This window comes from Camelus ferus, chromosome 35 (assembly GCF_009834535.1).
Source record: "Camelus ferus isolate YT-003-E chromosome 35, BCGSAC_Cfer_1.0, whole genome shotgun sequence".
In the NCBI taxonomy this organism is placed as follows: domain Eukaryota; kingdom Metazoa; phylum Chordata; class Mammalia; order Artiodactyla; family Camelidae; genus Camelus; species Camelus ferus.
In genome coordinates, this window is record NC_045730.1 from 21,829,238 (window position 1) to 21,854,913 (window position 25,676).

Consider the following 25,676-nt stretch of genomic DNA (forward strand, 5'->3'; position numbering starts at 1 on the left):
TGGCGTAAAACTCACCACTGAAATGAATGGTTCAGTGGCATTTAGTACACTGACCATTATTTATGCAGCCAACACCTGTTTCTAGCTCCAAAACATTTCCCTCCCTCCAAAGTAAAGCCCCCTACCCAGTAAGCGGTCCCCTCCCTGCACCTCCCTCAACCCCTGGCAACCACAGATTCCTTGACTCTCTTGGCGTCGTTTAGCGATCTGTGTTGGGTCCGCGTTTCCATCTACAGTGCTGACTACCTGCAGATACTAGCAGGAAGCAGCATCTGACAGACTGAAACACCAAGACATTATCTTGGCAGCTGCAGGGAAACAAAACTTTACATGAGATAGCGCTCATGCCTGTACACCGAGGTCTGTGTGAAGACGTTACGGCATGAACTTGGTGATCAGAGGAAGGCCATGTCAAGGAGAAGCTGTGTTCTCACACTGACCTCAGGATTGCACAGTGCTCTGCATTTTTAATCACATAGTGAATGAAATGAATGTTTGCAAAAATGATAACGATGGTTGCTTCGTGTACTGTTTAATGCTTTTGTGCATTGGAATTCCCATCTGCCTTTGATTTGGGCAGACACGAGTAACCTTATACCAACTTTTCCATCCCCATAAAGGTCTTCCTCCAGGTTAGCTCAGAGAGTGGCTGTTGTTGGTACCCAGATGTTAATCAATGGAACATGCTCAGAGTTGTCTGGAAGGATGCTTTTTAAATATCACCTTCTTGTGGTTTCCAAATTATTTGTGTTTTGAGCTACCCAAATAGAATTACATTCCTGAGCACATTAAATATCATAAAACGTGTCTTAGGCACTAAAGAATCTTAGGCTGTAAATCACCAAACTGGTGAATAATTCATCACTGCTTCCCTACGTGTTCATTGAAAAGCCAGCCATTATCTCCCATTCTTTACTGTGCAGTGTTTCCGTATCTGTAGTCCTGTCCTGACCTCTGAATTATCCAGTCACTATCAACACGGGCCAAGAAAGGCCATGTGCCAGGACTCTCAGCAAAGATGCCAAGAAAAAGAAGGCACAGGCAGGCTGAACCAACCGCGATTCGTACAGCTCACTGAAATTTGTCCCGTTCACTGAGATGGACCATGAGTCCAGCTCACTGAGAAGTAGTCCTCTGAGAAGGGGGGCCTGGTGCAGGCCTCCAGTCTGGGTTCTGGAAAGTAGCAGTGACTGAGGGGGTGGGCTGGATGGCTGGTTGAAAAGTCAGAGCCTGGTGGCAGTTTGCCAGTGTCAGCCCTGTGGTGAGTGGAAGTCGTGGTGAAGAGATTTTCTGCAGATGTTTGAAAGCACTCACACGAGTGGGGAAGTCGCCTGAGCCACGTGAGAAACCCACATCCGGGGAAAGTCTTGTCAAAGCTTGCTAACACCAGTGGTGAAAGGGAGTGTTTTTCTTCTTCCTTAAAACGATAAACAGTCCCTTGTTAGATACCGACTGCGGACCTCATTCTGTAGGAGGGACTTAAAGGGACAGAGAAAGAGGTTGTGAGGGGAGGGTACATCTCAGGTGGAGTGCGTGCTTAGTGTGCACAAGGTCCTGGGTTCGATCCCCGGCACCTCCATTAACAACAAACAAATAAATAAATAAACCAAAAGTGAGACAGACTGGTGAAATGTACTTAAGAAAAATATATACATAAAAGAAAGAAAGAAGGAAGGAAGGAAGGATGGAAAGAAAGAAAGAGGTTGAGGTACAACCCAGCCATCCACGCATGTCCCTCTGATTTGGGGCTGGCACTTTTATTGAAGAAACCGTTAGAGAACCTTAGAAAGGAAAAATTCTCAAGTAGTAAAATTGGGGCATAAAAATGACTTTCTACTTTTTTTTCAATTTAATCCAGATACTACCCCAGGGCTGCTTCCAAGGCAAAAAAATTCTTCCTCTATAAATACCATAAGGAATGTAGAAAAATCAGCAAGATGAATAGAGGGTTTAAAAGGGGCGCGTTACCAGGAGTCGGGGCAGCTTAGCAAAGGCAAGCATCCAGGTCACCAGAGAGGATTCTGTTGAGTCAGTGGTGGCGCCAAGGAGCGGCCAGCACGTGTGTGCGCGCACCTTGCAAAGTGCAGACTATACACGTAATGCTGTGCACCTTCTCTGGGCGGGGTGATGCCTTACTTATGACTGGTGTGTGTTCTGGGGCAGCTGAAGAAGTTGAAACTATGTTTCTATGTTATATAGTTATTTATACATTATGAACATATTCTACTTTATATATTGTATATCTATCTAGATTATAACTCTGCTCAGAACTTAAGCACAATAACAAACAGTGTAATTTTTATCGAGAAAGCAGCTGTTAGCAGCACATTCCTGACTGGCCAGAAGCCCTTAGAGAGCAGCCCCCTCAGTCCCAGCATCTTGTCCGGTTCTCAGACGTCAGGAGAACTGTACGTTATCTCAAGTCTTATAAAGTGAAAGGTAATGCCGAATACGGTGGAATATTAAACAGACTGCAAAAATGAGTAACAGGCTGAGAAAAAAAAAAAAAGTAGACGGAACTAAATTGCAAGCCCTTCAAAAGCAGTCTCTGATTAACGTTGGCTACATTTCAACCACAAACTCAAAGACGTAGGAACAGCGGCCAACACTGGAATGCAGTCCTGCTGGGAGTTCAGGTAAAAATGACCTCAGGGATCTCCCAGACACCTGCTCTGGAGGGACTGCAAGCAGAGGAGCTGACTCACAGGGAAATGGAGTGACAAGAAAGAGAGAGAGAGAGAGAGAGAGGAAGGAAGGAAGGAAGGAAGGAAAAAAGAAAGAAAAGAAAGAAAGGAAGAAGGAAAGAAAGACAGAGAAAGAAAGAGAGAGAGAGAGAAAGAAAGAAAGGAAAGAAGGGAAAGAAAGAGAAAGGAAGGAAAGAAAAAAGATGGAAAGAGAGGGAAAGAGAAAGGGAAGGAAGGGAGGGAGGAAGGACAGAAGGATGGACAATATTGTACTAAAAGTGAATGCTGAGACTCCCTTTTGGGGCAAAAAAAATACATACAAAAAGTATAAACTTAGCAAACTTAGTAAACACCAAGAATGTAAAAAAAGTCATGACACCTGAGTTCTCTAGCGCCTTGAAAGTGAAAGGAAAAACAGTTCAAGCAAAATCTCTGCCATCAAAGTTCCCAGCTCCAGGGTCATGAATAAATAACCAGTGAGAACTCAAGAGCTTTCCAGACAAAGGATGTGTAAGGAGATAACAGTTCATACAAGGTGAAGGCAGCCAGCTCTGCTAAGGAGCGAGGGATCAAATACCCAAACAGAGTGGTCCCCAGGGCATTCTGCAAAATCCAAGTGTATTTCTCTTCTGAAGGGGAGGCAAACCACGCTCCTGCTTGTTCACCACAGATTAGAGTTTTCTGCAAAAGCGCTAACAGAGTCAGCGGCCAGGGGTGGGGGAGTCCATTTCAGACATGTGAGAAAATGACCTTTGTGTGTTGTTTCAGCGCCTACAGCTGGACCGACCACCCCCAATGGGAACCTGGTGGACGAATGTGATGACGACCAGACCAGCTGCCACAGTGGAACAGGTGATGACTTCCAGCTCACAGGTGCAGAAACCATCTTCATCCCATTGCCCTGCCATTTCAGATCTGTCACACTTGAGACCTGCTAGTGAATGTGTGTGTGTGTGTGTGTGTGTGTGTGTGTGTGTGTTTGTGTGTGTGTGTTTGCCTGAATCCTCGTAGGCATCAGGGTACCGCAGGAGAGGCAGCCCTGCCAAGCCCTGGGCACCTCCATCCCCCAACATCCTGTCAACAAGTTGTCCTTCACCACCACAGCCATTCAAAATAATCATTTTACCATGTTCAGAGCCAAAGACCGGGGCTGTCTTCCTTGCATAAGAATTTCTCCAAGGCTAAATGTCACATAAAGTGATGCTCATCTTCAACCCCAGCCCACCCCCACTAACACGCACACCGCCCAAACATAACCACACCACCCCAGGGGAGGTTTCTTTTTTCTTTCCCAGCAGGGATAAAATCTTTGGAGTGGATCCTTTGTCCAACTAATTGATGAAATCCGGCTTATATTGAAAAGGCAGCTTTTAAGATAGGATTTGGTAAATCATGTTACACTAGGATAAAGGCAGACTGAGTTATCAGTTCACGTCTCCCCTCGCAAATACATCACGGATGGCGTGTGCCCAGTGCCTCACGGATTCATTTAGAGAATTCCTTCATAACATTCTAAAACCCTAAAAGCTAGAACGTGACCTTTGCTTCCACTTGGACCAGCAGAGGAGGCGTCAGGTAGTTGGGGAGGTGGGGTTGCATCATTTGGAAACTGGCCAAGGCACTCGGACTCTCACCGTATTGTGGCCAAAGGCACTGGGGGACCTTACCTGCTACCCAGGTCCAAACTCAATTTCTTAGAGCATCTGACTCTCATTTTACATTAAACATGAGCCTTGGATGCAGGTCTGTATTTTCACCCAGAAGAGATTCAGAGAAGCCACGTAATTAGTTTCCGGGTAACTTTATGATGAGGCCAGGTGCTGGCTAACGTGCTCATGTAAAATCTGGAAGGAAGTGTCCCACAGTACACTTCCAGTCACTTCCAGTCTCTTCCAAGCTCTCCGCTGAAGGAGCGAGAGAGCTCTGAGATGGAACAGGGTGAAACCTAGCTCATGACCTGGGCTTGCGTGTAAAACCCCCCTCCACGGGGTGGGGGCACAGCTCCGTGGTAGACCGACTGCTTAGCGTGCGTGAGGTCCTGGGTTCAGTCCCCAGCACCTCCACTGAAAAGTAAGCAAATAAATAAACCTAATTGCCTCCCCCTAAATAAATAAGTCAACCCCACCTCCTAAGTCTCTCTCCCTCCGAATTTCCAGAATAATCCCTCACAGTCCATGGCCAATAAACGTTTCACGGCTGTGGGCTTTTGAAAACAAATCTTGTCTGTAAGTAGCCGCAAGCCACCGAAATTACTCTGATTAATGCCGAGCCCTTTCCTCTGTAAGATGTCGCGCTCCAGCTGAAAACCGGGCAGCTGATGTTGAAAGCAGAGGCCCAATCTGAGAGGCAGGTCCTCCGGAACCTTCCCAGGGCCTCCCGTTAAACACTCCACAGACCTCAGGCTTTTTGCAAAGCCAGTCACACGTCCATAGTGAAATTCTTCATAAAAAGGAATGGCCACGGCCAGCAGAGTCCTCTGTCCAGTCACCCTCCTGAGGAGACGCTCTCACTTTTATAAACCTGGCAGCGGTCAGTTAGCGCTGATTAGAGACAGGGCCTCAGACGGCCTCCCCGCCTCAAAACACCAGCCTCCTCATTTCTACATCAGTTCATGGCTGAATTAATTGAAACCCAAGCCTTTGAATGAAACGGGGCAAGTGTGTTAGCCTGGAGGAAACTGTGTGTGGCAGCGAGTTTCAGACCACAGAAAATGGGCCATTTCAATGGGAGACACTGATAGCCCTTTAAAAGTACAAGGTTAGTGTTTATCTACAGTGTTTATGACTGTTTATTGGGTAGAGAGAAAAAAATGCATTTTAATTTTTTTTTTTTGCTTATTACCGTGGCCAAACAAGAGTCTTGTTCTCAGGCCATCACGGGTGTCTCAATTATTCCGTCAACACGAGCATCTATTAAAAACTTCTGGGGGTGCTGATAACACCCCCCGACACCTCCCATCAGGAAGATGTGATTTTAGAAGGCGTTCTCACGCCTCGAATTCACTTCCTGGGCTGTGGCCAGTTTGTCCTTTTTTCAAAGCTCATCTTGCTGTGGGAAGCCCTGTGTCCATCTTCTCTGAAGCAGGGTGTGCTCACGTGCTGGTGGTGGCAAGCAGCCTGGCCTCCCCTAGCCCAGGTGTGAGCATCTCACCTCCTGGGCTCACACGCCAGCCTGCACCCTCCCTGTGCCTCCTGTCCCGGCTGCAGACCGAGAACGTTCGGTGTCCTGAAACCAAACTAAAAGCGGTCTCCCTTTAGCCCCAAAGGGTGTGAACCTGGAAACTGGGCTCAGTGTCCTCTTAAGTGGGCTTTTGTTCCTTAACACGGAGGGTGTCACTTCCGTGTCTCCTCCAGGTCGACCTATCTGAATGTCATGGGAGAGAAGAATTGTAGCAGGCTGCTCACCAACTGCAGCACTGGGGTCCGGGTGGACTGGCCCGACGCGTGGGAGTGAGGCGAGCTTTTTGCTCTCCGCTGCCGGCTTGCCAAAGCGAAAAGTCACCCTGGAAGTGACTCGCTGGCAAATGCCTTTGAAGCCGTTGGGTTATACAGTTGTCTCCAAAGGCACCAGGGGGCCAAACTTCACAGTGGATCTGCCTGTGCCCAACAGTGGGATTTGGCTTCTAACAAAACTCACAACGCGTATCGGTTTTCAGAAGTGAATTTTCACCTTGAGTCTTTCTTCTCTGAGACCGCAGGGAACAGAATGCTAGCGTGTCCTGGCTTCTCTCCAATCCTGCCATTACACACTCACCTTCTTCACCCACAATGCATGTACTTCCATCTCCTAGTGCTGGCCTCGCTGAGGCCACACACACGTGTGACTGCCCGCCCGGCGTATTCGCTGGGGTCACCTGACACCATGTCGCAGGTGACTAGCGCAGGACTCTGCAGGCCGTTCCCAGAGCACCGTTTTATGGCTCTCTGATTCAAGATCTGGCTGATTTCTGACCCGTGGGAGCTTCAGGATAGGACCAGGGCTCGGCCAGGATCGAGGTGCTCACAGGCTTTACTGTGCGATGCTACTAGATGGTCACCGTGGCACCGTGTAAGCCCCTCAAACTCCCGCCGTTGTCACGAGCCCACTCACGCCCTTCCCCTGAGTCTGCCCAGGGCCTTCTGTCTTGGGAAAGCAAATAGATGATCTCCAGCCCTGAAATGCCAGGCAGACACACAGGAGGAGAAACAGCTTCCTCCTCCAGCGCCTAAGGAGTAAACAGCAAACCAGTTTTTCCAACAAGCATCCAGGTGACTCTTTGAATTTGAGGAACAGTGCTTTAAATCAGAAGTCTCATGATGAAGAGGGAGAAGTGGCCGAGCTAAGACAGCAAAGCTAAAAGGGCGAAGTCAAGTTTCCACGTGGCGCCCGGACCAGGAATTCCAGTCCACCCAGACCGATTGCGGTTCACAGTGTCCAGGGCTTTGTTTGCACGGCCTCCCAGCTCCTTGGGACTGTGAAGAAATGTGTCTCCCTCCTCCTTTTTCTGCAGCTTCTCTGATCCGCAGACTGGGTGGAATACTTGTCCTTGGGAAAAACAAACAGCTTTGGCAGCAAAAGAAAGGAGGAATCACTGCCATCCGCTTTAAACCTTCAGTTTTTAAAATAGTTTGTGGAGACCAGCCTTGCAACCCCCACGAAGGCACACATCTGAAACCTTGGGAAGCTACTGCAAGCTTAGAGGTCTAGGTCAAGTTGAATGTCCGAGTCACTAATGATACTGGGAGCATGGCCTTCGCCTTTCACTGTTGCTGTTGCGAGCATCCTTCAGTCTGGGAGTCAAGGAATGCCCTCGGAAGGAAGTCTGGAACCCTCCATACCGCCTGGATGCTTTATGAGTAAATGTGTTGAGTGAAAACTAGTGGCTTATTAGAACTTTTTGCTGCGGTGAGCAAAATTTAAGTGAGACAGTTAACTCCAGCTGGAATTAAAGGAAGGATTATTGAAGGGAAATGTTTGCCCCTGACCGATGACTGTAAGCGTGTAAGTCTCTACTGCCTGCGACCCGCGATGTTGTCCCTTTCTCATCTCCGTGTGTTGCTGTTTTTGTATTTCAGGTGGCACCACTGTGCTGACCACAGAAAAGCCAACCGCGATAGACAGCACCCCACAGCCAGGTATCAAACGCAAGAGAAAACGTGGCAGATTTCACGCATGCCTCCCCCCACCCCCCAGACATCGCGCCTTGCTTGGTTCTCAGTTTCCATTTGCCTCAAAGTCGTAGCAGAGACGCCACCAGCATCTGGCCCCCGAGCACAAGCCATAAACACTGCTTCCGTCCCATCCACGTGCACCTGCAGCTGGGAGTGAGGTTTCTTGATTTCCTCCATTAGTAACTGCCAAGTGGTGACAGTCCCCACTCCCGACGGCAGGCACTAAGGAACATACTTTGTTTAAACGCAGCACATCTAGGACACGGACTGTGTTTGCAAACTCGGGGGAAGGCAATCTCCCAGGCAGCCGCCTGACTGTTTATTTTCGCTGCCACTCTGCGAGCCGAGACGGGCGGGGTTTGTCAGTTTTGCCTGCCACGCAGTTGGCACTTGTACAGCCGCGTTTCCAGTGGGCGAGCCACGAGCCGGGGTGCTTGGAGGCGAGGCTGGTGCCGCCCAGGAGGGGAGCCCCCACCCAAGGGGCACCTCCGCATCCTTTTGTCAACAGAAGCCCCTGGTGGCTTCTAAAGCCCCTGGTTTGCTGTCCTCAGGGCCCAGCCGCAGGGGACCGCTGGCCTCCCCGCCACTCTGTTTTGTGTTTCGTTAGTATTTTTGGAAGGTCTTCCCCACGGACACACCCAGGGGGAAGCAGTCCGTCTAAGCAGTCAGAGGCTTTACCTACTTTCAAGTTGATCATTAGAGTGAGGTGACCAGGTCAGCTCGCCAGCTTCTCCCATTTCCTCTCTGAAGCCGCCCAGCCAGGGCCTCCCCGCCCCTTGTTCCTGGGGCATGTGGTGCCCATCAGTGCTGCCTCAGCGGGAGACCCTCCCCAGCTGGCAGAAAGTGGGAAGGGCCGCTCTAATCAGCACACTTCCTTCAAGGGCACTGTCTCTGGCGCCCTGATTAAATGCACTGCAGAGCTAGCCTGCCATCACCCTGGTTTCCCCACGGTGGGCTCGGGGTGACGGCTTCCCTGCAACACCAGCTCAGGCAGGTACCCCAGACACCGAAGCTGAAACCGGGTGGGTTCACCTGAATCCCAACAACACAGGGGTCCTACCCGCATCTTCTCAGCTTATGCAACGTGGCCTTCAGGGACTGGCTATGGCCCTGCCTCCCTCCTGAGTGAGGCTGCCTCTTGCTTCCGATCTTCCCTGTAGGAAATTCCTGGGTTCCTTTTCATCCTCGGCCCCATCAGGGTGGTCTTCTGTGGGGCTGCCGCCAGTGGGCTTTCAAGGATTTTCTGGAAGAGGGAAGAGGGGTGAGGTGGACAAGTTATGTTCTAAGAATGCAGCAAACATTTTAACTGTTGCTCTGATTTTTCCCTCTTGCCGGAGAGTTAATTATACCCGCGAGGAAGTTGCCAGCTAGCCTGTTTGATCTCACCTCTCTTCTTCTTGTCCAAAGAGCTAGGGATCATTAAAAATACGAATGTGGACAATAGCCTTGGGGAGAATGGAAAGGTACACGGGATGAGTCTGCCCCAGTGTTGGAGGTCCACGTTATCAGAGTAGGAATGACCGCGAACTTGAGGTTTGGCCATGAGCTCAAGGCCATTGGTGTGATGGCTTCAGAGAGGAGCTCCAGGGCAGACAGTCTTCTTTTAGGGTGTCTTGTGGTCAGAGGGCAGGTGTATAAATCATGAACCAGTGAGACCCCTTGTACCACCATCTGAACAAGTTCCCTCACACTGTTACTGAGTCCAAGTTTGTACAACAGGCCAATAAATCAAGAGATGAGATGTTGGAGCAAGGAATAGTGACTTTATTCCGAAAGCCAGCAGACTAGTGTCTCAAAGAACCATCTTGCCCGAGTCAGAATCCAGGCTCCTTTTATACTAAAAGGGAAGGGGGTGTGGTTGGTTGTTGCAAATTTCTTGGTGTCGGAATCCTTTGTTCTCACAGCTGCCCACGTGGGGCAGGTCACAATGTTCCTATAAACCTCCAACAAGACAATCGTTATTTTCTGTTCTGCAACTTTTTATCTCTATGTGAATAGAAAAGTGTTTTGTTTTTAAAGGTCAGAGCCTTGAGAATGGGCTCTTTTGTACATTTCAGGCTCTAGGGGACATCCTTTCACAAAAGGTGCAGAACCAGCGTGACTGAGCCCAGAGCACAGGGTTAGAGCCAAAGGCACAGGTCCAGTGTGGGGTCAGGTTGGTTCTTCTCTGTTACAAAGCCACAGGGCTTACTGACTGGGGTGGTCTGGTCCACAGGCAACCCAGAGCCCTTTACAAATCACCTTGGTTTCTGTTTTTCTGTTGTCTGAGTCATGAATCTGGCTCTGTAAGTCTTCTTCTGTGGATAGGGAACTGTGTGAGCTTGGAAGAGTTCTGTTCATTGTCCCCTCCTGGCTAAGCCAGTGTTCAGGACTTGAGGGTGTGTGGAGTCAGGGACCAGGGCTGACTCTGAGGTGTTCACCCCGGGGTCAGACTCACCTACTGGTACCTGGATCCCCACTGAACTGCAGGCGTCTTGACAAGCAGCAGCAAATCAGACCCTGAACTTCCATCATCTCCCGATTGCGCCGAGGCCATTACAGACTCCAGCAGAGTCTGAAGATTTCATGTAGAGGATTCTTCTCAACATAACACGTTCCTTGGGCGCATGATATTCATATGCTGTCTGGGCTGTAATCAGATGCATAAAGCCTAGTAACGCTTTGCCGGGAACTGATGAGAAGCCCAGCTCCCCCGGGGAAACCTCCTGCCCTCCGAGGACCTCCAGCACTCCTAGAGCAGCCAGAGCCTGTTGGTGTTGCATGGACCGAGGCACCTCCGCCGACTTCCAGGGAAAGCCCAGCCTGGGAGGAAGGGGCAGTTTTGAAGACCAGAGTTAAAATGAAATCCGTGTGTATATACGGTGCTAACGGTCTGACTGCGGCCAAGGGAGTCCACCAGGCACGGCTGGTCTTGGCTCACGGCAACTATACGTTTGTTTTAAGTTCAGAATATTGTTTCCTGCTATTTTTAAGAGTCAAGAAGGGATTTAGCCAGGTTATTCCCAATGAATTTAATGAGGATCGTGCAGCCGCAGGGCCTGGGTAGTATTTTGAAGCTTGAGGGTCCCACGGAGTCCTGGATGCTCGTTCACTCCTCCATGTGCTTTTTTCTCTTTCTTTTTTTGCCCTTTACCTCTGCTCTGTCCTCTCCCGCCCACTCTTTTTTCTCCCCTTTCTATTTTATTTTATTTTTTGAGTTTCAAAGCCTTTCTAGCCAGGCTTGAATCTTCAACATTGAGCTACTCTGACTCCACACCCATCCCCCACAAAAGGCATTGATTTTTTTAAATTTCTTTTAATTTAACAAGATTTCCATAAATTATGTGATTGGGACAAGGAGATAACAGAGTAGGAAGACACGAAAAGTTAGAGCAGATTCCTTGTTAAATTCGTAGATTGGAAAGAACAGTGGAAGATAAAGGTTGACTTCCATTCACTGGAGCAGGAGAAATATCTGAATTACTCTCTCAGGCGAAGCCGTCCTCTGTCCTGGCCACTGCAAAAATCCCCAAGTTCATATATTTTATATCACCAGGCTAGTAACAGCCAAGTTCTGGATGGTGCGGTTTTCTGCAAATTATACAGTAAATTTAATGTATTAACAAGGCAAAAAGAACTAGAAACGTGTGTGCTGTCATGGCTTACTGCCTTCTTGTGTGTACGTGTCTTATAAACAGCTCTTAAAGAGAAAACCCCAAACCAGACATGTATTAAGATTTCCAGTATTAACATTTACTAACACGAGATTATGCAACAGGACCTTTGGGACCATGGGCGTTGGCATCCAAGGGTGCTTGACCATTCAGTCACCGTTCAGCTGCCTGCACTTCATCTGCAGAGCTCAATCTTGCTGCACAGAAGTGGGGCCGACTTTTGCAGAGGGTTTCTCATGCTTTAAGGAGTCCTATTTCATGGTTACGATGGACTAGGTATGAAATATACCTCTCCAGTGACACTGCCACTGTGGCATATGGCCCTTTGCACTAAACAGTGCTCGCGGTGTGCACGTCACCTGACTTACTAGGTGCGCCTTCCTGACTGGCCCTGTGAGTCCTTGGGCAGGTCCCACTGCCTTGGGATGGGAGAATCCATCCTGCTCGGTTTCGACCATGCATAGGGTGACTTCCTTCCAAATTTCACATCAGCACTTGAAAGGAGCTCCTTGGAAACTAAAAATGCCAAGTACATCGCCCTTATCTAGTCAATAAATCTTTCCCCAAGATCCTTCCCACCGCCGTTGAAGTGGGGGAGGGTCCGCGGAGCCCAGGCTCAGAGAAGAAAGCCAGATATTTGTGTCCATCATGTAAATAAAGTTAAAGAAAAGATCAAACGATTTAGGCTCCCTGCTGGACCCCCATACGGCGTGTAACACCGTCGTTCCCTTCTTTTACAGACATGGTTTTGAGACTTCCTTGTTAGACCAGTTGGCTAGCTGCCCCAGGCACCTTCCTGTCCCAATGCTGCCATCTGGTGGACCCAGGGAGATGCAGTGACCTTCCCTTGTTAGCAAAAGCAGCCTCTGTTGGGTATTTAACCTTAGCGGGGAGGAGGGAGCCTCGCAGAGGCATGAGAATTTTATCTTTAGGATTATTTATATTGTTAGCTCAAGTTCCCCCCCACCAAAATCCCAAGCATTTTCCCCATCCTTAAAAATAAGGCTATAGAGATTTAAAAAAAAAAATGCGTAGTCAAATAGCACCTGTAGAACGCACAGGACAACCCGTTCCTGAGAAGCCATTCATACTTTCTGTTTAGATTCCAGAGGAAGCATTCGGAACATTAAAAAAAAGTACAGATGGGTACCTATTCAAATACACTTTGGCTTTACTTGACCTTGCATTGAGGTTTTAAGTGGGGTGAGCAATTTATATGCAAATCTGAAAATTCACTAAAAAAGCAGACATACACTTAAAATTAATTGACCTGATATAAAGCACAGAAGTCAAAAGTAATCTTCAGAAATGCTTCAGTGATCGGACAGTGAGGATCTGAAGCATCAGCTGGTGTGGCGAGAATACAAAGAGCCTCAAGGGTGAGAGGCTCAGCCAAGTCACGTTTCCAGACTCCAGAGGTCCGTAGGCCAGTCTCTAAATTGAGATTCTTTCCGTGGGTGGATATCAATTTATATGACTCATCCCCATGAACAGAGTATCTCTTATATTAAATATTGTGGAAATCGGGAGAAAACTGCAGGTGTAACAGACATGCTTTGGGAAGAAACCTTCCCGGAAAGGTTCAGTACAACCAGTTTGACAGGCAGTCCTTGATCTTTTTTGAGCTGGATTTTAAAAGGATAATAATTGCTCAACATGATTTTGCAAACATTTGGACATCTTCATGCATCTTTTTGAGTTTCCTGGTAATCCTGGGCTTTGTGGCTTTCCCAGAATTTTTGAACAGACATTAAGTTACATTAAGTCTTGCTTTCCATGGACAAATGAAGGGCCTTTCTGACCAAAATGATGAAATTTGTCTCTCTCTGTTTGTCTCTCTTTTTCCTTTTCCCCACCGAAGAGTTTCCAACATACGGTTTTAACTGTGAGTTTGGCTGGGGTTCCCACAAGACGTTCTGTCACTGGGAGCACGACAACCACGTGCAGCTCAAATGGAGCGTGTTGACCAGCAAGACGGGGCCGATTCAGGATCACACAGGTAACGGAGGGTTCACCGTGGCCTCGTTTCTTCAAATCAGAAGCAGTGTTATGCCTGTGGAGGGTTGCCGGCTCTGTGAGTTTAGGGGGTTTAGAAAATACTGCAGAGTATTCACTTGCGCTTTTATTTTCTGGAATTAAGGAGATGTCCTTTCCTAGGAGAGGGTCCCTTGGTTGAGAATGCTGATTCAATTCGGCAACTGATTGGCCTCTCTGAAAAATAGCCACTGGGCGAAGGAGTGTGTGTGAATTTGTACCTGTTTTTCTACTTCGTCTGAACTTTTTTCCATGGGAAATTCCAAACATATTCCAACGGATTCAAAAGTAGAAAAGAGAGAGTAAAATGAACCCTCCAGAAACATAAACCAACTTAAACAATCACCAAATCACAGGGATCTTGGTTTCTCTCTCTCACCCTAACTCTGGGTCGTTTTGAAGCAAGTCCAGACATATAGGTGTCATCTCACTTATCCTGCAGCTAAGGAAGTGCTAAGTGAGCGTAATGCTTCTCTCATGACCCTTGGAGTGGAAGTGGATTGGGGTGTGGGTAGAAATCTTGTTGTTTTGAAGAAGATTGTAAACCTAGCCCACTCCCTCTGAGTGGGTAGAAACCTCACCACACCCCAACTCACAGCCCACCCCACCTCCTGTCTTCCTTTCCTCCTAAGATTAACTAGGCCTGGGGAACACGGGTCAGCCATTCCAGGAAACTCTTCGTCTAGCGCCATCTTGTTTTCCTCTAGTCATTTCTCTGCCCAACTGGAGGAATGGAATAAAGAACCAGGAGTGTCCTGCAGAAACACACATGCGTGCACTCACACACACACACACTCACACACCCAACCCACAAACTTCTCATCAGTGGTACTGACAGGACGGCTTACCCAAGTCACGGCTTCCCAGATGAGACCCCAGACGCGCATTTGCTGGCCCTGGGAAATCTCACTCAGCCGAGGCCCCCCGTGCTGAGCGGGCCCGTGGATGGGCAGAGGTGCTTCCTGCCTTGCACACTTCGTTGTTCGCCCGTCTCCCAGTGAATACAGCCATTAAGTCGGTTGAATGGGCCTCCTCCCACCGCCGCCACCTCCTTTCCTAATGAGAATGACAAGGAAATTGGTTAAAATTGGACTCCTTCAATCGTGAGACACTTTCAATTGAGTCTTGAGACAGGCAGTTTTAGAAAACTTAAAATACTTTGACTGTAAGTGGCACTGAACATACAAAATGGCATCAAATTAACCAAATGCAATTAGCCGCCACGAAGGCAGTAATGGTGGAAAAATGGATGTAAAGTGAAGCAAAATGGCTCAGTAGGATCTGACATTCAAAGGAGGTTAAAAGCTACGTTAGCCCGAGACAAAAGCTAAAAGGCTTGCAGAAGTACAGTGCTAATTGAGAAAGCCAAGAGCGGGTTCCTGACCCAGAAATGCGATAAAACCCCCGAAAGGAAAACCACCAGCGCTTTCTGTGTTGGAGTGTCAGGAAGGGCGGCTTGTCTTGGATTAACGGCTGAGAAGTGCGGTTCCTTCAGAAGGCGGTGTCTCTTTTGTCCTCCCAGACACGCCGATTTACCCGGCACTGGCACCGGGGCCGCCCCCCCAGCACTAGACACACGATCATTTGCCGAGAGGGGTGAGCCTGACATCTGAAAGGCAGGAACTTGTTTCCATGGGCAAGTCTGGGTGGAAAAAGCCCCCCACACCCACTCAGACTGACACAGACCGGGCGGCACTTTGCAAATCAGCTGTGGAGAATTCTTACATTTTAATTTTAGTTAAAATCTTAAAGGAATCCCACTTGGTTTTCTGCATTTGACTTCTAACAGTGAAGCTGTGTCCCAGCTCACGGAGGATGCCCCAAGCCCGCATCCTCCCCTGCTTCACTGCACGAATGTTATCGAGCTGCTGGCTTGTATGGGAGATGCTTCGGTGGTCACTGGAGACACAAGTGTGAAGGAGGGAGGCCCAAGCCTGGCGGCCTCACAGTCGGTTGTGGGTGGGAAACCGTCCAGCGCAGTGGAGCGAGGGTGTCCCACAGCAGTGGGGGGGGGGGGCGCAGCGGTGGCAGGAGATAGCCCAGGAGGGGGCAGAGGAGCTGGCCTGGCTCAAGGACCATCTCAGCTGAGCATCCTCAACTCAACTCTTCATAAGATCTGGAGGCGGGGGAGTTTTTGTTTGTTTTTGTTTTTGCTTAGAGAGAAATAACCATTTTTTATTACCAAGAAGAGTTTCGCTCATTGTTGTGGCAATACTGTGTCTAGTTAGAGTACAGACTTCTTTGAAAACAAATGAAAATAGGTTTCTTGGGTGACCAAAACTGAAAACCGCTGTTTCCATGTTTTACTCATCAAGACAGAAGAAACAATTAAGAATATTTCACATTAAAATCTTGGCTGTGTATGTGTTTTAGAAAGAAAATACCTGGAGGTGAAAATTTCCAGTAATTTCTGGGTTTTTTTAATTTCTCAAACCATTAAGCCATGCAGTATTTATGAAAATGGAATTGTAAACACATTTATGTCCAGAAAAGTCACTCTGTTCCACAGCGTGTTAGAACAACACGCTGACATTTTTTGTATCATAGTCCTTTGTCTCATATTTTGCAGTGTTGTTAAACAATTCATAAAAGACTCGCAGGGGCAAGGTGGGTGCATGTCTTACCTGCCCACCTTGCTGGGCCAAGCGAGGTGGAACTATGACACGGACAGGTGGCCACCACCTGTAATCAGTGGGAGGAAACAGACCCCGGGGGCGTCCGAGTCTGCATGGTCACAGGGGACACTCCCCAGAGACAGAGCATCACGCGTACCGCCAGCCATGTGGTTTTTATTTCCACCCTCTTTTCATTATCCCACCCACTGGTTTCATTAAGAGTACTCAGTACCAACCCAGACTAGCTGTCAGGTGAGAGAGGAAAGTGTCCCAGTCCACACGACCCGGGTGCTGCTGACACAGGACCTGCCCACAAGCGTGCAGTAAGCGTTTCTCCAGACACACCAGCCTCTTAGGTGGCACATGGACCACCCCATTGCCCACTGAGGCCCCACATTCACGCTTACATCAGGTGCAGCGTTAGAGGCACATTTCTATTTGCAGAGTGAACGGGGAAATACGAGTCGTGTGTTAAACCAGGTGGTAGCAGGAGGCAGGGCTCCCACTGGGGGTCATTAACAGCGGAGCCAGGAGTTCGTCCTCCAAGCTCAGCAAGCATCTCCGTTGCCAAAACGGCACATTGTAATAAGCCTCAAAAATGCAGCCTTGCCCCTCTCTGAACTGGCAGCCCACATCCAACAGGAGTGGGGCTCATAGTGGAGTTTCCAGCCCTCCAGTGTATTTAAGGAAATTTATAAGCTGTTAAAATAAACTTGGGGAGAATCATTGGAATCTAGGGGGAAAAAAGATGGCTAGGTTATTTGGGCAAACTGCAGCTCGGTTATTATTAAGCTGTCCTAGTGACCAAAGCATCACCAGCCAGAAGTCCTGCCGCTTCATAAATAAGACTACATCAAATTATCCCCTGTGCTCTGTGTTCACACAGGCACTGCTGGAGCAATCTAAAAGTTGCACAAAAATAGGGCTTTCCAGACTGCTTGCCGTGGTGCAGAGGCCAACCTGCATCGTGTCCAGGGGGCCGTGCGTTCCAGATACGGGGTGTCCCACTCATGCGCTTACAGCCTCCTGGGCGAACGTCCTTTCGCAGAAGCTGAGAGCAGAGCTTTCAGTGCCAACAAGGTTGGCATCAACTGCACACCTTCCCTTCCACTGCGTGGTTGGGTTCTGGTGCTCAGCCCCGGAGAGAAGGCTTGAGTAGCAGAACATCATGGGAAGGAGGCAGAGGGCATCCGCTGGGCCACCCTCCCTAACGCAGCCTTTTGTCACAGCAGGAGATGGGAACTTCCTGTACTCCCAAGCCGACGAGAACCAGAAGGGCAAGGTGGCTCGCCTGGTGAGCCCAGTCGTGTATTCCCAGAACTCCGCCCATTGCATGACCTTCTGGTACCACATGTCCGGCTCGCACGTGGGCACGCTGCGGGTCAAACTGCGCTACCAGAAGCCGGAGGAGTACGACCAGTTGGTCTGGATGGCCATCGGGCACCAAGGGGACCACTGGAAAGAGGGGCGCGTCCTGCTGCACAAGTCTCTGAAACTTTACCAGGTGCGCCCCTTCCCTGGGTCCGGGAGGGCAGCTGCCTCGGGGATGCGGGCAGTGTGTCTGAAAGTTATGCAGATGAGATGCGGGAATCATGGAATGACATCAGGTGTTTCTGGAACCTGAGATATTGCCACGAGGATGATAATCTTGGTAGCAGGGTTCATAGTCCCCAAGATTAAAGGTGTAGAATCAGTCTGCTGAGAAAGGGGGGGAGATGCTGCCCTGTAAATACTTCTGGGCTCTCACAACGAGCGTTCCTGTTATTTGCTGCTTTCTCCAGTTTTACATTCTGTATCATACAAAGGGAGCGTGACGGGCAGTTTTATGCCATTGCCATGCTGTTCACACGGATTGGAGAGCAAGCCACGTCCTTACAGGAAATCTCAAGAATTTAATTTACGTGCTGTGGCTTGAGTGGGACAATTTTGCAAACACTGTTATTTGGGACCGAACATTTAAATACTGGGAAAATGACCTCATTAGGTTAGGTCAGGTGATTTTTTAAAAACCTGAAATAGAGTCGATTTACAATGCTGTGTTAGTTTCTGGTGTACAGCAGGGAGATTCAGTTACACACACGTATTCTTTCTCATATTCCTTTCCATTGGGCATTGAAATACACTGAAATGTGCGTTGAATATGGTTCCCCGTGCTGTACGGCAGGTCCCTGTTGTTGGTCTGTGTTATATACAGCAGTGTGTATCAGCAGATCCCAAACTCCTAATTCATCTCTCCACTTGTTAGGTGATTTTTGAGGGTGAAATCGGGAAAGGGAGCCTTGGCGGGATCGCGGTGGATGACATAAGGATTAACAACCACATCCCTCAGGAGGACTGCACAAGTAAGTGCGAGCGGCTGTGGGACCCTGCCCAGGGCGCGCGTCCTCCCTGTGGTGGGCTCTGTCCTGCTCACTTAGACCTAGAATCTCAGTGTGGGCTGTAAGTGCATCCTGTGAAATGCATGTTCTGGTGCAGCAGGGTATAAAGCCAGGTCAGTCTGCCGTTAGCTACCCCGTTACCTGGTTCACTTAGAATGTCTTAGAATGTTGGTGCCCAGAAAATGACTTAAGTAACGCGGAAGCCAAAGATCATAGCGAAGAAGCAGCTCACGGTCCCCGGGCTGGGTACGCCGGGCCAAAGCACTGTGGTGAAACGGGGGAGATGCAGGCGTCTGGAGAACTCCAAATAGCTGAGTGTGTAAACAAAACAGCAGGCCTTTGAAATTTTTGCTCACAGTGGATTTAATGACTGTTCATGGGTCACGGACACCATCATTGTTCACTGTCTTACAAAGAAGTAGATGTTTCTGACCCTGAAAACCGTTGAAATGACTCAAACAAATACGTGAAATTTCGAGACTTTGCTAGTGTTTCGGAGGGGATGGATGTTATCGGTCTGGTGTATGTGGATAAAAGTCTGACAGTTCATACTCCCGGTTCTTGATATAAAATTATGAATAGCATCACTAATGGCGATGTAATAGCACACTAATTAGTCTTAAGCTCCACTGGCTACACTTAGACTTTTGTTATATATCATAATATAATAGGATGTTAATTATAGTGAGATGGAAGCAGTCTGTTGGGCAAATTTAAGACAAAGGAGGCCTGTTGGCTATAATGGGTTTTTGGTCGTTCCAGCAATTTACAAAGCTTTTATTATACAATATATTGGATATATGTAACCCCTAAAGTGGCAATAATTTGATAGGGTCGCTTGAAGAAATTGGGGGAAGAAACAAGCAGTGAATAAAGGACTCCTTCTTTATATTATGTAAGAAAATCTATTTAATGTCACACTACTCAGCAGACCCTTCACCGAAAATGACAAGGCTTAATATTTAAGTTATGGCTACTTTACAAACGACCCACATCCACGTCTGCACAGTTGTTAAAATGGGTACTTCGGATAGTTACATGGTGTGTGTGTCACTGTTGCTTCTTCTCTGTTCGAAGATGAGAGGGAGATGATGTGACGGTTTTGGAATGCGAGCATGAAGTCCACCCACTGCAACAAGGGAGTCAGTTCACTTCAGCTCAGCAAGTCTTCACTGGCCACCTACTGTGTGCAAAGCAGCATCCAAGTGCCACAGTGAATGTGCAGAGGCTGAGACAGGTCCACGAGCCTTTCCCTTCCACGTGACTGGTCCCCTTGGCTGTGGCTACTGCCCGGCATGGACTCAAAGGCACAACTCAAGCACCCTGAAGACACTTCATGCTGCTCTCACAGTGAAAGGTGTCTAAGAGAAGTCTACAATTACTCGTCAGATACGTTTCCTTGAATATTTAGCCAGGGGTGCTGTGAGGTTTTCAGTTGTTTATTGCATTATTTATTCATGCATTAATACAACAAATATTTATTGAGGCACCAGATATGTTCCGGACACTATTTTAAATGCTGGAGACATAACAGTGAACCAAATCCTTGTCCCCTGCTCAGAACACAAAGGACACCAGGACTCCACTTCTCCACAGACCTTTTTTTGGGAGGCGGTAGACACAGGATACGGCGCCTGGCCTTAGTTAGCGGACCTACTATATGGGAAGCCAAGGCTCATCGAGTAGGGAGCACTTATCTACAAAAGCGCAAGACGGTAGCCACGTGGACAGCCCACTGCTGTTTTCTGTTTTTACCAAATATTCTCCCAGCCCAAAGAGCCAAAACCCTCTCTCTCCGCCCTGCTCTGCTCCTAAGACAACAGTCTGCTACTGCAGGGCTCCCTGGACTTGGCTCTGGCACCCATTCCAGGGTCATTTAGGATTGCCTTTCCACTGCTGGCCGGTTACTCGGTGGGGTCAGATTGTGCTGAGAACTCCAGTGGAAACCCAGCAGAGCCATTAGTGATTGTGTGTGTGTGTGTGTGTGTGTGTGTGTGTGTAAGGGTTTATGTGTGTTGTGTTTGGTTGACTCTTCAAATATCTCTTTCAATTTTGTTTGACTTGTCAGAACCAGAAGACCTGGATAAAAAGAACCCAGAAAATAAAATGGACGAAACAGGTAAATTTGTCCTGCTGACCAATTCTTAAAACCTTTTACTGTGGCTTTGTTTATATTTGGGAGAAACTTTCCGGAAGTCTGGTGCCTTCTGGAATCAGAGCAGTGCACGTGAACTGAGCATCCCTGTCCGTGGGACTGGGCCTTGGACGGTCACCAGACGGCCCCTCCTACCTGCTCCGCACACGTCGGGGGTCCCTGTGAGAGGCTCCGCCCTGTAAGCGGTGGAGCCCTGGGGACATGTGCCTGCCCTGGCCCTTCCCTGCCTGCACTGGGGGAGGGACCTGGAGGACAATGGGGTGAAACACTCTCATTTTACAGCTATGGAAACAGGAAACTCATGAAGACTTTCTTTCCCAAAGACCTGTAGTAATTTTCATACAATAATTTGAAACCAGCCCAAGTTCTGGTGTCTGGTTGATATCCAGCTATAATCGTTAAAGGACAGGTGCCCAGTTTCTGTGATGATCTGTTGTGTTTTATCCATCTACTACCCTCCTCCTCTAGTGAAACAGTTTTTTTTCATTTTTTTAAATTGAGGTATAGTAGATTTGCAATGTTGTGTTAGTTTCTGGTGTACAGCATAGTGATTCAGTTATACATATATATATATATTCTTTTTCATTATAAGTTATTACAAGCTATTGAATAGAGTTCCCTGTGCTGTGCAGTAGGACCTTGTCATTTATCTCTTTTATATACAGTAATGTGTGTCTGCGGATCCCAGACTCCTAATGTGTCCCTCCTCTCCCCTTCCCCTTTGGTTTGTTTTCTCTGTGTTTTGTAAGTAAGTCTGGTCATTCTTTCAGATTTCACATATAAGTGGTATCATATGATATTTGTCTTTCTGACTGACTTCACTGATAATGGTGATCTCTAGGCCCATCCACATTGCTGCAGATGGCATGAATTCCTTATTTTTTATGGCTGAGTAATATTCTATTTCTTAGCTTCTTTTTTTTTTTTTTTTTACTGAAGTATAGTGAGTTTACAATGTTGTGTCAATTTCTGGTGTACAGCATAATGCCTCAGTCATACATGAATGTACATATGTCTGTTTTCATATTCTTTTTCACCATAAGTTACTACAAGATATTGGATATAGTTCCCTGTGCTGTACAGTATGAACTTATGTTTGACTGAGTAATATTCTATTTTATGTATATATTTACATATATATATATCTATCTATATATATATATATACACACACACACCACAACCTCCTTCTCCACTCGTTGTTGGCGGACATTAGGTTGCTTCTGTGAGACCCTAGTTTGGGGATGATGATGACATCACTAAGGAGGAGGAGGAGGGTTTACTGAGGAGCCAGTGTGCTCCAACCACTTTATGTGCATTGTCTTACTCAATCCTGACAGCCGCTCTCGGGGATATATTTATTCCCATTTCACAGATGGGGAGACTGAAACTCAGAGCAGTGACTTGGTCTTGGTAACACAGCTAATTAGGTGGTAGCCTCAGACTTCAGACCGTGTTTTCATTGAACATTGCTTTGTGATCAAATGCAAGATGTTTGGTCGGAGTCAGGCCTTACCCAATGTCATTTTATCCCAGACGTCTCCACCCCCTCCCAGCAGTGGTGGGTGTTGGACATCTGCCCCAGCGGCCCTCGCAGCTGCTGCCTGCTGTCCTGTACGCGGTCCATCAGCCTGGGCACCTGCTGCCGTGAGAAACATGGACCTGCTGTACCCAGACTTAGACTTGATAGAGAAAATAAACATGGCACCTTACTGTGCGGCTGGTGATGTTAATACGTGGCTCATTTAGCTGAGTTACATCGTCCACATTGAGATGTAAACTTTATTAGAGGTTGTGTCAAAACAAAGTTGCATCGAGGGAGAGAATATTAATATGTCCCCATGGCTTGTTTTCCCCTGTTTAGGGACTTGCGTCTTGTATTTTTAGTTTCCTTTGATTGGAACCCTTGTTGATCAGAACACCATTAAGCAAACACCATGCCTGCTGCACATTAACATTTTAGTCTCATTTCTAGTACCAGGTAATTAGGCTCAAAGCTCCCCTGTTAATAATTTCTCATGTTCCACTCTTAAGAAAACATTTCCCCAGTGCCTGAGGGCAGAGCCGCGTGACTGTCTCCAGCCAAACCACCAAGGCTGCAAAGCTGGGGTCGCTGGCATCACACCCGGCCACCAGCGGTGTCTGATGATGGCAGTTTTCTGTACGAGGTCACAGCACGAGGTTTTGGACAACGCTGGAGAACGGGGAAGAAACCCAACAGTTATGGCTTTGCAGACAGGGCTGACTCGCTGTACACCAGGTGCTGAGGCTGCAGTACTAAGAAAGAAGACATCCCACTCCTCGGTTATTAAACGTGTTCTGTGCAGCACAATGCTCGTCAGGCTCAGACGCCTCTGCCGGGCCGAGGGTGATCTAGGCTTTCCCAGATTCTGAGCGTCTCCGGCCCGACAAGTCTGGGGATCCTAAAATACCTGTCAGCTACCTTGTTTCCTGAGGACCACCGCGCACGCGGATTCCCTGGACGTTGTGTCCCCTGTTGCTTGTGTTGGAGTGAAGAGCGAGCCAAGAGCCAGGAGTTCAGGTGCAGCCAGACGGGCTCGGGACGGGAGGGGACCCAGGCCAGCGCTTCTACCGGCCGACTTGAGGCCGGGAGCGCGTTGAACCCAGATCACCCCCAACCCCCGACAACCCCAGCATTTTATTGAATTATCAACCAATCAAGCAAAAGGGCTAGGGTGGGGGATCGTGGGGATGGCGGGGAGAGGGGTGGTGGTTAGTTATGACTGGTGACCTTTAAAGCATTAGGGGCATTTAGCGCTCAGAAGGTGTGGGGCGACCGTCCATTTGCGCGTCTGCCTGGCCTGCGTCACCGTGGCTGTCGTGGTCGCCAGGTACTGCCTTTTGCAAGCAGCTGCTGTGTCTGCTGCCCTGTTCGTATAGCAACACCTCACCTTTGGTCTGCCTTGTGATTCTAGTTTCATTTCAGAGCCACTAGCCTGTCTCAGCCTTACATGTGCTCTCTTTTTATTGTAAAAGCTCAAACTACTTCCGCGTCCTCCCTTGACAGCAATTGATATCTGGCCATTTTTCACTGGATTCCTCCTGTAGCCCTTCGACGGGCAAGGAGACAGATCAAGAGTCTGACACCTTGTCCGGCTGGCCGGACCAAGCGTCCCAGCAGCATGGCCAGGGCTCCTGGGGCCATCCTGGTCTCGTTCAGTCTCCTGCTGCAAAAGCCAAAATACAGAGCAGTTGGCTTGCACCCAAAGTTGTCTAGTTAGGCATCCGCAGATGGGGGCGGGTGTGCCGTGAGGCGTAAAGAGGGGGAGGGGTGTGGGGTAAGAGTTTCCGGCGGAGCTATTGCTGTGGGATCTAGATATGAAAGCGGGAAGCGGGGGAAAGGAAATTTTGGCTCAGGGTCCTCGGGTGGGAATTTTGGATGGCACGATCGGGCCTCCCGCATGGGCGCCAGCAGTCCTCTGGTGCTCAATGTGCTTCTAGGTGCCGGCGTTGGCGTCTCCAGTGGGTCTGGCATCGGGTCCTCTGGTTTCTTTCCGGGTTTGGGGCGTGGTCCCAGCATCCCCCTGGTGATCCCTGAGGTCCTGAGTGTCAGCCTCGGTTTCTCTGTCTCTGGGGATGTCTGGTTCCTTCATTCTCCGCTGGGTTGGAGGTTTGTTCCCTCCCTCTCCTGCACTGACAGGTCTGGGCCCGAGGTCTCATTTGTTACGAGAGGGGCACTGGGCTCGGCAGCCGCCGGCCACCACAGTCCAGCATGCCGCCAGGGGTCCGTCCATCTCCCTCGGGGGTTTTCATTAATAGATGTCCTTTCCATCCGTCTAGGACTGGGACCGGGCCCTGCCAAGGCTCATGTGTGATATTTCTCCAGAGCACATCCCCTGGGGCGCCTGTATGCAGGAGGCCTCAAACTTCCTGGCCTGCAGCTCGTACTCTGATGACAGGCGGGTGACCCAGGTCCAGCACTGGGAATGCCTGGGCTTGAACCCATCTGATGGGGGCTGCGCCAAGTATTGTGAGGCGGGCGTGATCCCCGGCACACATGTCCCAGTCAGATGATTGTAATTTTTAATTGGAGAATAACCTCAGTCCAAATCCCTGGGAGTAGCCAATTGTTTCCTGTGTCAAAATTATATTGAAATAGTCCAGGCCTAACATCAAGGTGGCCAGTAAGCCCTGCTGGGATATTTAGACTGGCCCCCGGAGGACAGGGGTGACCGCCCCATTTCCTGGCAGTCTCTGATCAGTGGCTGTGACGAGATCAAAGCAGCTGTCCCCGTCCATCGTGGGCCTCGGGGCACGGGCGCCGGGTCACAGGGCTCGCCACATGAGGGCTATGGCAGGGGTGTCCCCGGGGCAGACGAGGACTTCTCCCTCTGAGTCATCCAGGGGATGGCCTCGGGGACTTACTGGCCCTCCTGCTGCCCATTTTTTGCCAGCTTCCCGGGGCACCAGGCTGCCCAGTGACCAGGTGTTTGGCAGATGGGGCAGGGTGTTTTTGGCCTGACAGTGGGGTCAGGCATGGTTTTCTGCCTGTATCTTGGCGCCGACTAGAGCATTCATTTTTCCAGTGCCCACCTTGCCCAGGGCCCTTTTGGTTGGGGACCTCTGGGCCCAGGACCACCTTGGCCGGCCATGGTGGCTGTTAGGGCCTCCACGAGGGCCATGTCGTCAGGATGGATCTCATTTGCAGTCCGAATTTTGTCAGTTAGGCCCCCCTTTGTTTGCCCTCGAGAAGTCAAGGCGCTGGGAATGGGTTTGATGGTGCTGGTAACTGGGCTCCTCTGTGAGTCTCTCTTGGGCCCCTGGGTCGGAGGTGACCTGGTCCCCCGCCTTTTGCTGCCTATCCAGGAAGGTTAAGTAGTCCTCCTTGGGGCCTTGCAGGACCTTGGCCAGAGCCTCCCGGGGACCTGCCTGGGGCCAGCGCTCCATGGCCTCAGTAACCCAGTCCGGATAACGTCGGCGAAGAGCTGCATTGGGGATGGGGTGCCCAGGCTGGTCATTTCCCCTCCCTCACTTGGGCTGCCGTCCA

The 25,676-nt window shown here is 49.1% G+C and overlaps 1 protein-coding gene across 4 annotated transcripts in view; it reads left to right on the plus strand.

Moving 5' to 3' along the window:
- NRP1 (neuropilin 1) overlaps positions 1 to 25,676 on the plus strand; it is a 136,423-nt gene that overhangs the window by 105,393 nt on the left and 5,354 nt on the right. The window contains exons 11-16 of one of the 4 annotated variants that reach the window (XM_032473812.1): positions 3,453 to 3,557; positions 7,739 to 7,798; positions 13,349 to 13,486; positions 17,366 to 17,640; positions 18,382 to 18,478; positions 20,583 to 20,633. In XM_032473812.1, coding sequence (XP_032329703.1) covers positions 3,453 to 3,557; positions 7,739 to 7,798; positions 13,349 to 13,486; positions 17,366 to 17,640; positions 18,382 to 18,478; positions 20,583 to 20,633 — 726 coding nt within the window. The remainder of the gene's footprint in view (positions 1 to 3,452; positions 3,558 to 7,738; positions 7,799 to 13,348; positions 13,487 to 17,365; positions 17,641 to 18,381; positions 18,479 to 20,582; positions 20,634 to 25,676) is intronic. The other 3 variants (XM_032473814.1, XM_032473813.1, XM_032473815.1) reach the window with 3 other exon arrangements.